This window comes from Quercus robur, chromosome 5, assembly GCF_932294415.1.
Source record: "Quercus robur chromosome 5, dhQueRobu3.1, whole genome shotgun sequence".
In the NCBI taxonomy this organism is placed as follows: domain Eukaryota; kingdom Viridiplantae; phylum Streptophyta; class Magnoliopsida; order Fagales; family Fagaceae; genus Quercus; species Quercus robur.
This window is the reverse complement of record NC_065538.1, coordinates 23,921,915-23,940,363: the sequence shown is the minus strand read 5'-3', so window position 1 is coordinate 23,940,363 and position 18,449 is coordinate 23,921,915. Positions and strand designations below refer to the sequence as shown.

Genomic DNA, 18,449 nt, shown 5'->3' with positions numbered 1-18,449 from the left:
ATCCGTGAAATTCTACTAAATACAACACAAAATAAAATAATAAATTGGCTCAATAGTATCTCCCAAATTGAATGGGTATAGGTACATAGGATCATTTAGATCAATTACAATTTATTACATTCAAGATTTTCACATACAAAATATGTAAATAGAAACGGTATTAAAAAAAAACACTCATTAGTTCCAAAAAAAAAAGCAAAAATCTAAACAATTTAATTTGTATGAAAAGCTAACAAAGACAAAATCTAATTTTAATTCTAATCAAATTTTCTCTAAGCTTTGCTTATATAAATATATATATATATATATATATATATATATATATTGTTAGAAATAAAGTCTGATTGGAATGTGTAAAGTTTGGGCAATGAAAAAGTTATTTGGGTTGTGTAGAGGCTGAAATGTGTAAAGCCCATAGAGTAGATGTATATCCATAATTGTACTCATTATTACAACCTTATCCCATAAACTCTACAAGCATTCTAAAGTCCTATATATATGTGGGATTGTTTTACTGTTATTGTACACATCTAAGAGATATCAAAAGAATTGTAGATGACCACTTGAATACAAGAGTTTATCAATATATACTTCTTGTTTTCTTCTTACTTTGTTTTATCTATTTTTATCATTTCACAACACGTTATCAGCACGAGTTTCTACCCAATTTTGGAAAGGAAGTTGTCCTCCCATTGTTCTTCAAACATCAAAGATTATTTGTGTAGTTCTCTCAACTCACTGTAAGTTTTCTTTCTAAGGAATTAGTAATTATCCTATTTGTTTGTCTTTACGTTTTATGCTCATAATTTTAGTGATTTTTAATTGATTAAAAATTTTATGAGATTCACGTTATCCTATTGTTGTATATTGACAATTTTTAGACCCCTTAAAACCACAAACAAATTAACCTAGGTAATTAGCCAAGTGATTACTTAGTCAAATTAACAAGTCTAGGTTAACACAAATATATCATATCAATGTATAGCAGCGGAAAATAAATAAGACAATGATATGATCACCCAGGAAACCAAACCGATAAAAACCTGTGGAGGATTTGACCTAGCTATCCTCAAGGTAAAAAGCAAATCCACTAGAAAGAATCGAAGTTCATACAATAAGACTTACAAGCCCCCACGCTCGACTTCTTATTGCTACCAACCAGTAGAACTTATTGACACGACCACGTGCAAGCTCCGAATCCACGGACTCCTTCTTTCTTTGGCCTTTGCAAAACACAAACACCCCCGTTTGTGACTTTGAGATCCCACTCAAAGGTTTAGCAACACAAACTCTCCTGTTTGTGACTCCAAGACCACCCTTGAAGGTTTAGATCATCAGCACCTTTGATGACTAGAGAAGGCAGCAACTTCTACAATACCGAATCTTGAGATTCTTCAAGGAATAGTACCGGTAGAAGACATAAGAGAGCTTTTTAGGAACAAAACCCTAAATACAAAAGAGGCACACTCTTTTCTCTCTAAAAAGCCTTACAAAAACATGCTTAGGGTTTCCTTTATATACTGGGAGAAGTAGATTAGAAACCCTAATCCTAAATGGGCTTGAACTGCTGTTTGGGCTTAATTAAAATTCTGCAGATACAATTTTCGATCGGTCGAGCCTGTCTTTTGATCGATCGAATCAGAAAAATTATAAAATCTTCTTCCTGCAGCTTGTATGTTCTTGAATCTTGACTTGAATCACCTTGAGCATTGTCTAATAAAACCTATAGACTCTAAGATCTATATCTAGACAAGTTTGTGTTCACGATTTGCCAATTGTTCTAAACATTTAGAACCTAACATATATTGTTATGAGATTCACGGTATCCTATTATTATATATTATGAGATTCACATTTATTTAGTAAAAAAAAATTTTGTTAAAAATGGTTAGTAATATATTGTTATATATTGTCTTCACGTTTATTTATACCTATAGCTATATATTACGTGTACTGATAATCTTTAAAAATGTATGTATTGTTTCATTACAATTAAATTTGAACATGTATATGTAGTACTGTTTCATTAAAATTGTGTATGATAAAATATATATTCATATTTAGTATTTAATTTCTTACGTAATTATATATTTATATAGATGTTGAACCTTACAAAACTTGAATTTGCTGCCCTTGACATCTCGAGCAAGAATTACTTGTCATGGACCCTTGATGTTGAGATTCACCTAGTGGCAAAGAACCTTGCAGATACAATTAAGGTTGGCAATCAAGCATCCCTGCAGGATCGTGCAAAATCAATGATTTTTATTCGCCATCATCTCCATGAAGAATTAAAATCTGAGTACCTTACAGTAAAAGACCCTCTTGTCTTATGGATTGATTTAAAGGAAAGATATGAGAATCCAAAATCTGTAATCCTCCCAAAAGCTTGTTATAATTGGTTGAACATGAGGTTGCAAGATTTTAAAAGTGTAAGTGAGTACAATTCTGCACTTTTTAAAATAATCTCACTATTAAAATTATGTGGGGAAAAAATCACTAATGAAGACATGTTAGAGAAAACATGTACTACATTTCATGCCTCAAATATGCTCCTGCAACAGCAATATCGAGAGTGTAAGTTCACAAAATATTATGAACTGATATCATGTCTTCTAGTGGCTAAACAAAATAATGAGCTTTTACTGAAAAACCACCAATCTCGCCCAACCGGTTCTACTCCATTCCCTGAAGCGAATGGAACCTCATTTGATAAACATAGAGGAAATTATGTTCATGGTCGTGGGCGTGGAAGGGATAATCAATATAGAGAGGATCATATTCAAAATTCTTCAAAAAGGAATAACACACCTTACCATCAAAAGAATCAAAATGGAAAGGGTTTACAACATAAACCATTAAACGGTCATGAAAATAAGTGTTATAGGTGTGGAATGGAAGGTCATTGGTCATGTACCTGTTGTACTCCTAAACATTTGATAGATCTATACCAAGCCTCCATAAAAGAAAAGGGAAAGGGAATTGAAACAAACTTTGTTGATGATAATGATCTTGAAGATCCCATGAATTATCTTGACCTTCCAAATGGAGTGGATATGACTCATCTTGATGTCTCTGATTTCTTTGAGGATGTTGATGGAAAATTTGATAATTTGATTGGTGATGAAAATGTCCATACCAATTAATTATTTTCTTTTATTGTATTATCGTATTCTAGTAAGTATGATTGGTGATGGAAATGTCCATAACAATTAATTATTTTCTTTTATTATATTATGGCATTGTAATAAGTATTTTTATTTTGATATGTTTTATTTATGTTTAAAGTAATAAAGTTTAATTTATTTTTTGCATATATGAAGATGCTTGAGTCCTACTGGTAAAATCAATTCCAAGATGATTAGGGAAGATTTTTGTCTAGCAGACAGTGCAACAATTCATATGATCCTTAAAGATAAAAAAAATATTTTCAAATTTTAAAATTATGCAAAGCCAATGTCAATACCATATCAGGTTCATTGAACTTAATTGAAGGCTCTGGAAGAGCGATTATCATGTTGCCAAAGGGCACAAAACTTTGTATTGATGATGCTTTGTATTCTTCTAAATCAAGCAAAAATTTACTCAGCTTTAAGGATATACGTTATAATGGTTATCATATTGAAACCAGTAATGAAGGCAGTGAAGAATTTCTTTATATTACTTCAATAGAATTGGGCCAGAAGCTCATATTAGAAAAACTGCCCATTTTCTCTTATGGGTTATATTATACTACAATGAGAACAGTTGAAACAAATGTTGCAATACACTAGAAGTGTTTGGACCCAAAGGTTTTTATGCTTTGGCATGATCTTCTTGGTCATCCAAGATCAATAATGATGCGTCGAATTATTGGAAACTCCCACGGACATCCCTTAAAGAACCAGAAGATTCTTTTACCCAGTGATTATCCATGTAGTGCATGTTCTCAAGGTAAATTAATTACCAAACCATCACAATCAAAGATTGTTGTTGAGTGTCCATCTTTCTTAGAAAGAATTCAGGGTGATATATGTGGACCAATACACTCACCTTGTGGTCCATTCAAGTATTTTTTGGTTTTAATTGATGCATCAACCAGATTGTCACATATATGTTTACTTTCTACTAGAAATGTTGCATTTGCTAGGCTTCTTGCTCAAATAATTAGATTGCAAGCACAATTTCTTGATTATCCAACTTGGAAAATTCATTTAGATAATGCTGGTGAATTCACATCTCAAGCTTTTGATGACTATTGCATGTCAATTGGAATTGATGTAGAACATCATGTTGCCCATACACATACTCAAAATGGTTTAGCTGAATCACTTATCAAGAGACTTCAAGTTATTGCTCGACCTTTGCTTATGAAATCAAAATTACTAGTTTCTACTTGGGGTCAATTAGTTCACATTAGGCCAACTTCTTATCATAAATTTTCACCATTGCAACTTGTACTTGGCCAACAACCAAATATTTTTTCACTTGCGCACATTTGGTTGTGCTGTATATATACCTATTGCACCCTCACAACACACTAAGATGGGTCCTCAAAGTAGACTTGGAATTTATAGGGGTTTTGATTCCCCATCTATCATTAGATATCTTGAACCTTTAACTGGTGATATTTTTAAGGCACGTTTTAAGGATTGTCATTTTAATGAAACAATCTTCCTACCATTAGGGGGAGAAAAGTCGTTGCCTGAAGTACGACGTAAGATTGCTTGGAATGTTTCGACATTATCTCATCTTGATCCTCGTACAAATCAATGTGAACTAGAAGTTCAAAGGATTATTCATTTGCAAGGAATTGCAAATCAATTACCGGATGTATTCATCGACAATCAGAAAATAATGAAATCTCACATTCCAGCTGCTAATACTCCAGCATGGATTGAAGTCCTTGTAGAACAATCAGTTAATACAGCAACAAATGAATCAAAGCCACACTTGAAGCATGGAAGACCTATCAATGTTAAAGATAAAATTCCCCGGAAGAGAAAAGTACAAGAAAAACAAGTTGCAGCCTATAAAGAGGCTATACCCAAGAAACAAGTCTCAGAAATAATTTATCTATCCAAAATTTATGAACAAAAATTTCCTGAAAATAAACCTCTTGAAGAGTTATCTCCTAAAGAGGATTAGGTACCTAAAAATAATGAGATCTCGATACATTATGTACATACAGGAGAAATATGGAATAGAAATAAAATTGTTGTCGACAATATATTTTCATATAAAGTTGCTCTTGATATTACCAGAAGTAATGATAATGAATATGAACCATAAACCGTTGATGAATGTCAACGTAGAAATGATTGGCCAATGTGGAAAGAGGCGATTCAAGCAGAATTAAATTCACTAAGTAAACATGAAGTTTTTGGATCTGTAGTCCGAACACCTAAAGGTGTAATGCCTATTGGATACAAATGGGTATTTGTACAAAAACAAAATGAGAAAAATGAAATTATAAGGTACAAAACGCGACTTGTAGCACAAGGTTTCTCGCAGAGACCTGGTATTGATTATGAAGAAACAAATGCTCCTGTAATGGACGTAATTACATTCATATTTTTAATTAGCATGGTAGCAAAAGAAAATTTGGATATGCAATTAATGGATGTTGTTACAGTATATCTGTATGGATCATTAAATAATGATATCTACATGAATATCCTTGAAGGATAAAAAATGCCTGAAACATATAATCCTACATCCTGAAGTATATATTCTATCAAGCTACAAAGATCCTTATATGGATTAAAGCAATCCAGACGCATGTGGTATAATCGCCTCAGCGAATATCTTTTGAAAGAAGGATTTGAGAATAATCCAATTTGTCCATGTGTTTTTATCAAAAAATCAAAATTCGGATTTGCTATTGTTGCAATATATGTTAATGATTTAAATCTTGTAGGGACTCTAGAAGAGTTAATAAAAACAGCAAATTGTTTAAAAAATGAATTTGAGATGAAAGATCTTGGTAAGACAAAAAAAAATTTTGGCCTACAAATTAAACATCTTCCAAATGGAATTCTTGTTCATCAATCAACATATACAGAAAAAGTCCTGAAGCAATTTTACATGGATAAAACTCATCCTTTGAGCACTCCAATGGTGGGTCGATCACTTGATGTCAAGAAAGATCCGTTTCGACCACAAAAAGATGATGAAGAAACTCTTGGTCCTGAAGTACCATATCTTAGTGCAATTGGTGCTTTGATGTATCTTGCAAATTACACAAGACCTGATATAGCATTTATAGAACTTACTAGCAAGGTTTAGTTCTACCCCAACTCGAAGACATTGGAATGGAATTAAGCATATTTTACGTTATCTTTGTGGGACTACTGATTTTGGATTATTTTATCCAAATGGATCAAAACCACAATTAGTTGGATATACTAATGCAGGTTACCTTTCTAATCCACACAAAGGCCAATCACAAACAGGATATTTATTTACTTATGGAAATACTGCTATTTCATGGAGATCTGTTAAGCAAACAATTTCTCTACTTCCTCAAATCATGCAGAGATTATCGCAATTCATGAAGCGAGTTGTAAGTGTGTTTGGTTGAGATCGGTAATTCAACATATTCGTGAGAACTATGGATTATCATCAATCATAAATAGTCCAACGATATTATACGAAGATAATGCCACTTGTATCACTCAAATTAGGGGAGACTATATCAAGGGTGATAGAACCAAGCATCTTACACCAAAATTCTTTTATACACATAAGCTCTAGAAGAGTGGCAATATTGATGTCAAGCAGATACGATCATGTGATAATTTGGCCGATATGTTCACTAAGCCATTACCAACTACAACTTTTAAGAAGATGGTGTACAACATTGGCATGCGTCGACTTAAGGATATTTTTACCATGAACAATGGAAATTCTATGTACTCATGAGGAGGAGTAAATTTTCTAAAGGATGTATGCTAATTGTACTCTATTTCCTTCGCTAAGGTTTTTTCCCACTAGGTTTTCCTTTGCAAGGTTTTAATGAGGCAATCCTAAGGCACTAGAAGTTATACAAGAATATTGTACTCTTTTTTCTTAGCCAAAATTTTTTCCCATAGGGTTTTTCTTTGGTAAGGTTTTAATGAGGCATATTCTTAGAAAGTGGTCATACAAGGGGGAGTGTTAGAAATAAAGTCTGATTGGAATGTGTAAAATTTGGGCAATGAAAAGGTTATTTGGGATGTGTAAAGGCTGAAATGTGTAAAGCCTATAAAGGAGATGTATATCTATAATTGTACTCATTATTACAACATTATCATATAAACTCTACAAGCATTCTAAGGTCTTATATATATGTGGGATTGCTTTACTATTATTGTACACATCTAAGAGATATCAAAAGAATTGTGGATGACCACTTGAATACAAGAGTTTATCAATATATACTTATTGTTTTCTTCTTACTTTGTTTTATCTATTTCTATCATTTCACAACATATATATATATATATATATTACCTAGGTTTATTTATATTAGACTCCTCGTTTTTTATACTAAATTAACTCACTTTGAACAAAAATTTAAAAGCTTGGATTAGATGAGACACATGATGCAAAATTAGACTCTAATTGAAGTCCAATTTGAAATCTAATTGAATTTTCTCAGTTTTGCCTATTAATATATATATATATATAGAGAGAGAGAGAGAGAGAGAGAGAGGTAATGTTAGGGGCCAAATCAAAATTGCCCCAAACTTTAAAGGTTTAATTTATAATTTAGTACAGATTTTATTAATTCCAAAAAATTATTAAAATTCTCACTAATTTCATCAATTACATTAAAGTCATATGTTGAAATCAATGTGTTGTCATCTTCACTAGTTGTTTTTATTTTTTTTCCCCTAAGAGAAAGGTAAGAAAATATTCGCTAGACTAAACAAATGCAATCATTTAGAAGAAGAAAAATGCTATTATTATTCTCTCTCTCTCTCTCTCTCTCTCTCTCTCTCTCTCTCTCTAAAATTATTTTACTTTTGTCTTTGACATTTTTTATTTTTTTGAAGAGTTTGTCTTTGACATTTTATTCATGGTTCAAAATGAAAATATGACTATGGTATCCAAAAGTACCAAGGTTTCGTATTAAACCTAAACCTTCATTCACATTTGTTTCTCCAAAAAAAAAAAAAAAAACCTTCGTTTATATATTTCTTCTCTTAAATTCCATCACCTTATCTTTTATTTATTAGTTTACATATTCCTGTTTTTTAACTTGGAGTTACGTGAATTAAATTCTTTGATTTAAACATAATATATGTTCTTAGCTCTTTAATTATCTTCTTTCTCAAAAAAAAAAAAGAAAAAAAAATCTCTTTAATTATCTTGATAACATATTCTTGTCATAGGATTGACAAAAGACTATGCTAACATTATATTCTTATAAGCAAAAAAAGTATGTTGCTGAAGCCTTTAGCTTGTCCCAAGTCGAAGGCTAGGGGTCCTAGCTATATAATGGGAATATATAGTTCTTTATTAGTAGCAAATATTGAAAATGAAGATGGAAAAAAAGAAAGAAAAAAACAGTTTAAAATAAAGATTTATGAAAGATTCTTGAATCCGTAGAGCATATATATATAGTATATATATCTTTTGCAATAATTGTGCACTTTGGAATCGATCTCAAAGTCATATATATATCCTCCTCCGACATGCAGTGACATTGTTTTCTCTTCTTTGAAGGGCTGATGTTGTTCAAGTGGACACTAGGATGAATTGTTCTTCGTCAGGAAAGACCCTGAAATGTGACCGGATTGTCCGTGGTTACAATTCTGGCGAAACTCTTGTTCGAGCAACGAGGTACGTAGACTTTTTTTGTCCATAAATTGGCTAATTTTCTTCCTGTCATGCAATTTACTTATCAAACTTTTGAGTGTCAAATGTGCATGCTATAAAAAATAAATAATTGACATAGCTTAGAATAAGAAAATATTTGAAAGAATGCGATCGAGCAGGAGGAGAGAGTAAATGATTAACGTAGTTCGGCACTTCGGCTTTACAAGTTTACATCCATGATGAAATGCCCCCAAGGGATATATTTTTATTATTAAGCACTAGCTATGTGTTAGCTTCTCCCAAAAAAAGGCTCTATGTGTTACAAACTTACAATAAAGGCATCGCAATATATTGAAAGATGTAGAGAAGGGAATAAGTCGGAACCCAAAAAAAAAAACACCTTTATGTGTTATAACATGATCAGAAGGAAAGATGAGAAGAGAAGAAAGATACATATGTGAAGATCATTTTGCTTTTAAAAAAATCATATATGAGAAGGACGCGCGAAGATCCATATAAATTTGTCAAGACACTGCCCACAACAAGGAATAAGTCAAGATTTAAGTCCTTTAAGAGTAGTTGACAAAATGATAAAAATGGGCGAACTAAGGCCTTCATCATTATTAGAAGCCACAGGAGCCTTGCTCACATATCATATTAATTAGTACAAATGAGATGACTTTGATATTATGCTAGAAAATGCAAGATATAACTCCATAATACCATGTTAGAATAAACACAAGAAATTAATGTAATTCAGCCTTAAAATTAGTTTATATCTAATAGAAAGCCTATAACGAATTCTTGATTTTTGAGGCCCATGTGTTACAAGAAACTTATTGAAAAGTATATATATAGTATACTAACCATATGCTATCCTAGATTACCTTATGTAAAACTTGTAGCATAGTTAGAAACTTAGGATTGCTTATACAAATAGGATTAGAATTTCCAGTACTATAAATTTAGACTAGAATAATACAATTGACTTGGTTTTGAAATCTCTAACTTTTTGAAGTTTGATTCTTCTTATTCATTGGTATTATAGTATTTTGCTAGAGCTTTTCATAAGACCAATGCTAGAAACACACACACACGCAAAACAATAATAAATAAAAATCTTTTTTTTTTCTTTTACAATTTGCTGAAGTGGTAATTTGTAAGTGGTGAATATCATTTAATTTATATGAACTCACCACTAACACCAATTTTATTAATATAAATTATATTATGTCACTTTAAAAGTTCTAAAAAAATTGAAATTTTTCCATGTCATTGGACTTGTGGATTCCATAACATATGGTGGTTGTTTTCTGTTGGCTGTATCTGTATGTAGCCTGCATATGATGATTAATAAGAAGACAATAAAATCATCTTTCGTAAAGGAAGTATGGGCAGAGATTGAGCCTCACGGTATGAATTGTGACGCTATTATCAATGTGGACAAGGAAAAACTCCTGCAATTTGATGTTGATACAGCAGATAATGTCCGAACAGGTTTAGCAGTAAGTTCTTAAAACTTGGAAATATATGTGAAGGTTACAACAACATCCACTGGTTTTTGCATTTGTTGAAGCAATCACTCCATACCTACTTTAAACAACTCACCTTAATGTTCCTGACATTTGCAGCCTTTATGGAATGATTTGGATATCAATCAGCATGTGAACCTTGTAAAATACATTAGCTGGATTCTTGAGGTAGGTACAACTGCTGTGCATATTCACTTTTCTTCTTGCTTTTTTGTGCTAGGCTCTTAAGTATGTATGTTTTGCACAATTTAATCATCACTTGTTGTGGGTACATATTTCTGTTAATAATCTTATTTCCATCTTAACTCTACAATTTTAATTTTTGAGGAAAACATAAACAAAAAACAACCTCCACACCTATTATGACATGGGCTGAATTTATATCTAGAAGACAGTCTTTAATGCTCATCCACAATCAGAGCTTCAGTAGAGCTATGACTTGTTCTTTTTCTTTTAATGAAAAAAATAATAATAAGCGTAGGGAATACACATGAAATTCCTAGATCTGTGAGATGCAAAAATAAAGAAAAAATATGCACCAAATAAAACAATTACACAAGACAATTTTACATAGTTCGGCAATTTGTCTACGTCCACGGAATTGCAGAGATTTCACTATGCAAAGGGAAAAAAATACAAGATTCAGCAATACAATTTTCTCTCTCAAAATAACACCATACCCTAATCTCCAAAACAATAGTTTTTTCTATATCCTGCACACAGGATTCACCATGACCTACAAACAAGCCAAAAACTTATTAGTCCAAGCCTCCACTCCATGGACTAAACTTCAGAAAAAATCTCATTAAAAGCCGTAACACTTTTATATCGAATTAGGTCATAATCCAGATCAAATATAACTAGATTCGACAAAACCCAACAATAAGTTACAGAGAAAATAAGAGAGTAAATAAATTCATCTAACTCTGCATCTTAATACAAAAATTAGAGATAGAGGAGATGTGGATCTTTCCCACGTAATTACACAAAAAATCTGACCATTTCAGTGACAAAAAAAAAATGCATCAATTTATCCCAAGCATGAATAACAATACATGCTACATCAAACATTAACTCAAAGATCAGCTGCCACCAAAAAGAAGACTAAAACTTAATGATTAATTACACCATTGTGATGTTCATTGAAGTTGGTCATTCTAGATTTGTAAGGGAAAAAGCATCTTGGGTTGGGGAGACTCCTATCTAGGGCTTCATATAATAAAAAAGGATGTCAAGTAACTTAAAGCTTAAATCAATTGATTTGGACCTAATTATGTAATATTAACAACTCATTCTTATCATTAGTATCCAATGTAAGGCTAGGCTAACAACAGTCACATGTGAATATCAACAAGATTTATATTTAGGGTAATACTTGTTGTACATACACATTGTTTTACACAGCCAAATAACCACTAAAACTATGACTTAAAGTCACGACTTCTAATTTGGAAATTATAACTTCAAGTCAGGATTTTAATTGTTTTTTAGGGAGTGTAAAATAGTTTGTGTATAATAATTAATAAGCATAGTCCTAATATTTATAATCTCATTCTTTGGAAAAGAAAAAATTCTATGACATAATATTTTAGAAATATACACTAAGGTTATGTTTGGATAAATTATATTTGACAGCTTATTTTACTATTCAGCTTATTTTTACTACTATTCATTGGTCCCATTACACTTTTTGGTACTATTCATGGGTCCCATTATACTATTCCAACTAACTTTTAACTTTATCTACTGTATTTTCAGCAAAAAGTTTTCAGTTTCAGCTAAATAACCTATTTCCAAACGGACCCTAAAGCTGGAAAAATGTATAACAAATAAGTCAAGGATATTTGCTGAACTAAAAAGTTACTTTTGTTTCTTTAATTTAATTATTTTATTTTAAGCCAGGAGAGTATGCAATGCTTTACTGCTCAATAATATGCAATTACAAATCTCCTTCTTCATATGGTCTCAATGTCTCTATTGACAATGGAAAATGGTGCTGTCTTTAGAGTGCTCCTCGCTCAATCTTTAAGTCACAAACTTTCTGTCGTGACTTTGGAGTTCCGGAAGGAGTGTGGGAAAGATTGCACGCTACAGTCCTTAACTGCAATCAACAGAGATGGCACCAGCAATCACTCTACAGAGGATGAAGGGATTGAGTTTGATCACTTGCTCCATCTTGAAAATGGTCCTGATATTTTGAGGGCTAGGACCATCTGGATACCAAAATTCAGAAAATAAGCACATGTGGAATCAATTTGATATGGTAGACAGAAAAAACTAATAAACAAGTTACTGACAAAAATGATGTGATGAATGATTCCATCAAATAAATGGAAGATATATAGGGCTATGTGTAACATTTGTCTTAAATATTTTTTTTTTTAAAAAAATTAACATTATTTTGAATTGAAATTTTGTATAAGTTTTTTTCTCAAGAAAAGCATTTCCCCTTATGTAAGTTCTGCACGACTCGTAATGCGTATGTGTCATCTATAATTTATTGATTCATCACATTTAATAGGCTTTATTCACTCTTATTTTTTCTTCTTATTAATATAGTGAGAAAAAAAGTGTCATAGCAAAAACAAACAATGGTTTTTGGCTCATCATTCAATCATCACACACAATATTTGTTGAAATCCATACAAACACATGAAATCTCATCAATGGCGAATACTATTCTTCAATGAAAGAGAGAAAAATCTTTTGTGTATGTATTTCGAGTAAGTGTGTTATGTACAATAATCAAACTCCGCCTCTTATATACACAGAGTAGAGGCGGGAAAAGTAAAACAGAAAAACTAACTAATTGACAGCTGTCCTCATCCTCTAAATCAACCATACAGAAAAACTACTTGTAGTCTAACCTAATATATACATGAACGACTTGTAGCATATGCTCACATACAAACTCTAAATATATTCATACAACAACTTTAACATAAACTTCTTAACTAATTATCATGGGCTTCAATTTCCAGTAACTAATGAGCCTAGTGGGAGGGAGGGACTTGACTTGATCAAGTTATCAAACCAGGTTATTTCCATCATTTGCATCGATTTTAGACTTATTAGTTTGCTTCTTCGTGTTTGCCTGTTTAGGTTGCATTTTGAGGTATACGGGCAAATACAAAACGTGGAAGCAATATAAAATCCAGTAAAAAAACTCAACACTGTGGTTGACTTCTTTTTTCTTGTGTTTTTTTCTTAAGAAAAAACTTCTCTGAAATTGGAGGATCGATGAAAATGAAATACTTAATATAATTAATTAAGATAGCGGCTACCATACATAATTAACCAAAAGGTGGGAATGAAACACATCTCTTGCAACTACTTGACCTTGCGAAAATGAAGGTGATTATCTTTAAAAGTAAAAGCTTTGAAAAATGCAAAAAAATTTGTAGTTTAATTGACTCTTCTTGATATTTTCAAATCAAATTTCTTCCATCAACTATCAAATTATTTAAATAATAATCAGTGGTAGCTCCAGCATTTTTTCTAGGAAGGTCAGTAATGGCAAAATTAGGAATTTGTCATTTGTCATAATGGGCGAGTAAAAAATTAAATGATTAATCTTTCTTTCTATAGATACAACTTCCATATTATACACAATATTCTAAAATAATATTCTAAATACAATTTAGTATACAATACAACTATATTATACAATAGTTTAAAACCATTATAAAATAGGTAAGACAACAACTATTGAATGCATAAACTAATATAATTAAATTACTAATCAAACATTTTTGTCAAATTAATAATAACTTATTATATTTATATGTAATATCAATTATATAAAAATATATGATAAAGAAGGAGAAGACTAGTAACACACTTAGGAGTAAGACTAGGAGTAAATGTGAAACTAAGAAAAAAAAATAGTAATTGATATAAGTTATTGCTTTTAAAGTGGATCACTTCTTAACCATACACATAGACATAGTCACTTTCTTGGAATTGGAGATAGAAACAAAAACTTTAAAAAAAAAATAGAAGGGAGAAAGTGAGAAAGAGAGAATGAGGAAAAAAATTACAAATATAAATACAAATTTGTACAGATTTGTTGGTTGTAACAGTGATGTAATTTTTTTGTTAATGAAGAAGAAAAGTACAAAGAAAAACAACTTCATTTCATTGTCAACTACAAAGTAAGCCAGAATCCTGGAAAGAATATTCTTTTTTTTTTTTTTAAGAATTAGCAAAATTTTTGGAACTAACACAATACTTTCAAAAAAATTTCACAACAAAATCTAGATGACCAACTGTTAAAGGTAGATTAAAAAAATATATTGTTAGTTGTAGATTCAGATAAAAAGCAGTTATAACTTGCCTCATATTATTGTAAAAATATTGTGAAATTAAAATTAAGATGATCATATTTAAGCTTCAAGCTTTTTTTAATTGGGTTCAAACAAAATTTAGGATTAGGGTGTTCAAACTTTTATTTTAGGGGGTTAAAATGAAAAAAAATTTAAAAATCTATATAAAAATTTTGTTTAGGCCAGGGAGGGGGTTCATTTGAACCCCCTGGCCTTAATGTAACGCCACTCATGATAATAATAATAATAATAATAATAATAATAATAATAATAATAATAATAATAATAATAATAACATCATCATATTATCTCCTTTATAAGGAGAACAATGGTTCAAATGTCCTCTCTCCTATTATTGTAACTTTCAAATTATTAATACCACCACGCACCCTTGATGCGATAGTCACTCTACAAGTATAAGTGCTTATGAGGTGTGGGAGCCAAGGGACGAGGTCCAAGCCTTTAAGAGAGAGTTTCACACATATATACACTTAGATTAGGCTAAAGTAGATTTTTTGTCTTGTAAAAAAAAAAAAATTATTAACAATAAATATATATATTGAAATTTCCAAATGTTCCAATGCAAAATTCTAAAAATTACTTTTAAACATTTACTTAGGGCGTCCCTGGTATTTCTTTCTTTTTTTAATAATTCAATAGTTACAATAATATGGGGAAAGATCATAAAGAAGAGATTATTAACAATAAATAAATATATATATATTGGAATTTCCAAATATTTCAATCCAAAATTCTAAAAATTACTTTTAAACATTTATTTAGGGCATCCTCTAGTATTTCTTTTTTGTATTTTATAATTCAATAGTTACAATAATCTGAGGAAAGATTATAAAGAAGAGCAAATAATGCCTGCAAGTTTTTTAGCTTTATTTTATGTTTTATTTCATGTATAGGTAGACTATTAGAATTAATTATCGGACTATAAACTTAAAGATTTAGATTTTATTCAAATTTTTATCTTTGAGTTTTTCCTTTGTTATTTTATTTGTATTGAAAGAAATAAGTAAAGAAAAATAGAGTTTAGAAAGTATGTTGAAATTTTTTACTTTTAGAGAAATGCTACAGTCACAAATTATTTTACAATATTTTTACAAACTATTGATATAGCCAACCTTTAGCTAGTTTTCATCTAAACCCACCATTAACATCACTTTTTCATTTACTAATAATCACTCACTGCATCAACAGTTTATAAAAAAAATTGTGAAAAAGTTTGTATCTCTAGCATTACTCTTACTTTTATACTAGGTTGACCTAACCCATCAAAGATATATAAGGTAAAGGTAGTTAGTACAATTTATCCCAACCTAGCTGATGAGGTCATTCACTGCATCCTAGAAGCAATGGATAGAGCATATCTAGAAAAAAAAAAAAATAGAAAGTCTCTATATGAGAAAGAATATGACAAACAAGATGTACATATTATGGCTTATAGATTAAGGAAGGTTTAGACTTATCAAAGCACCTCAACGTGTTTAACGTGTTGAATACCCAATTGTCAAGGTCAGAGGTAAAGATTGAGGAGAAAGAGAAAGCAATACTACATTGATGTATGGGTAGGAGTCCCTAGAACTCGAAGACGTGATTAGTGCTCTACTATCAAACATAAAGATGAAGAGTATATTAATGATTCTCAGGCTGATAAACTTGTTGTGAACTGAGATTCAAACAATCGTAGTAAAAGCAAGTCAATGAAGGAACTCTTACAAGAATATATTTTCATTTAGATCGATCACATATAAGAAAGATAGAGTGATCACAATAAAATGCACTACAAATATCAATATAAAGAGTTGAAATAACACCTAGTATGACTATCAAAAGAAAAACATTGATCACATTTGCGCTATACCCTAAAAGGATTAGCCTAATCATAAATTGAGGCTTTTTATATTTGTTTATAAAGCTCAAATCAACCTAATATATGCCAATGTGGCATTCAACAGACACCCACATAACACACAATTAAATAATTCAATTCAATTCAATTTCCAATCATATATGAGGTATCACAGTCACCCTCACTTAAATCTTAGACATCCTCGCAAGACTCATGTTGTGGGATAGTGTTTCCAAACCCACAAAGGGTAATTAGGTAAGGCTTTGATTTTATTTGTAATGACTTAAGGAAAAATACTAGTCGCATCTACGCTATACCTTAAAATAACCAATTTAGTCATAATTGAGACTCGTTGTAGTTGTTTACCATGCTCCTACCATATGTGCCATAAATAAATGATGGTTTGACATTGCAACAGCAGTACTGCCGTGGTCCTGATGGATATGAGAATCACGACCTGAGAGAACTGAGATTTTAAGGTATACTCCTACATAGTGAGTCTCGAAATGAAGGTTCTACTAATGATGTTTATTTCCTAGATAGAGAAATGTGAAATGGACTTGTCACTTCATTTTTTTTAGTAAAAAATCAATAAAACCATATGAAATTATATTTTATTAAATAAAATAAACGCTACAATCTAAAAGAAATATATATATATATATATATATATAATATTATTTGATTCTCAGTTTCAAACTAATTAAAAAAAAAAATTTGCAAAGGAAAAGAACTAAATTAAATCCTTCGATCTAAGTATGAAGAATTCATGACAAGATAAGAAGGTGTTAAGTACCTTTTTTGCTCAATCCGAAGATTTGTCTCTTAGTTAGGAATTGATGGCTAATTATAATTTCATCATTATATCAAACAAATTATTCCTTAACACCACACCATACATAATATAAACGAGATCAGAAAAATAACGCATGAGATTGAATAATGAATTAAAACCTAAAATCAATAAGAAAAATGTTAGTCCATATGGAAAAAATTTTGGATAGGTACAAGAACTGGCGGAATGCAACCATAAAACTTAATTACGGATGATTATCATTGAAACATACATGGGTTCATCCACAAACATCGGGTAAGATTTGAATAATTATTTTCAACATATCCTAAAACTACCTTGAATCCATTCATCATTTGACATCCGAGAAATTGTCTTATGGGAATTGGATGATTGTGCATAACATCACACATGTGAAAGTGAACATATCTTTTTTTTTTTTTTTTTTTTGAGAATGGAAAGTGAACATATCTTTTTTTTTTTTTTTTTTTTTGAGAATGGAAAGTGAACATATCTTAATTCATGTGATCATGCATTTCATAATATATGTCAATTCAATTCTAAGAATCAATTTTTCCCTCAAAAAAAAAAAAAAAAAAAAAAAAATCTAAGAATCACGCATGAACTCATTAAATTGCATTTATGTTATAATTATTTGATCCACATGTTGAAATTACAAACAAGAAAAGCTTAGTTTAGAAGTTCTACAAACATGTACTTCTCCAAATAATGATTTTGACTATGGATCACTTCAAAGTTTTCTCTTCCCGATCATAGATTTTATCATGGGTCAGGCATGTTCTCCCATGGATCCATTAGCCTTCTCCCTATTTTAATGAGGAGGAATTATGTGCCATTAATTGAGGCGATTGTAATTATTAAAGACAACAGAGTGACCATTATATGAAATTCCCTAGAGGAACTAGGGCTTTGATGCAAGGGAGTCAATCTCGTGTCAAAAACTGTACCGATTTGGCTAGTAAAATAATATATTTCGGTACTGGTCAATATCGTTGTACCATTTCGAGTTTACCGCTATATATATATATATATAAACATTACCTCAATTCATAACAAATAATTTATGGTTTTAGACTTTAACATCAACTAAAAGATAAAAAAAAAAAAAAAAAAAAAAAAACACAATATAAAAA

The 18,449-nt window shown here is 30.7% G+C and overlaps 1 protein-coding gene and 1 pseudogene across 1 annotated transcript; both read left to right on the top strand.

Moving 5' to 3' along the window:
* The first annotated feature begins 2,099 nt into the window (after positions 1–2,099).
* LOC126728003 (uncharacterized) lies at positions 2,100–3,146 on the top strand. Its single transcript, XM_050433890.1, has one exon. It carries the CDS (start codon positions 2,100–2,102, stop codon positions 3,144–3,146), a length of 1,047 nt encoding a protein of 348 aa, XP_050289847.1.
* Positions 3,147–8,719: 5,573 nt separating this feature from the next.
* LOC126728002 (palmitoyl-acyl carrier protein thioesterase, chloroplastic-like) lies at positions 8,720–12,554 on the top strand (annotated as a pseudogene).
* The last annotated feature ends 5,895 nt before the right edge of the window (positions 12,555–18,449 follow it).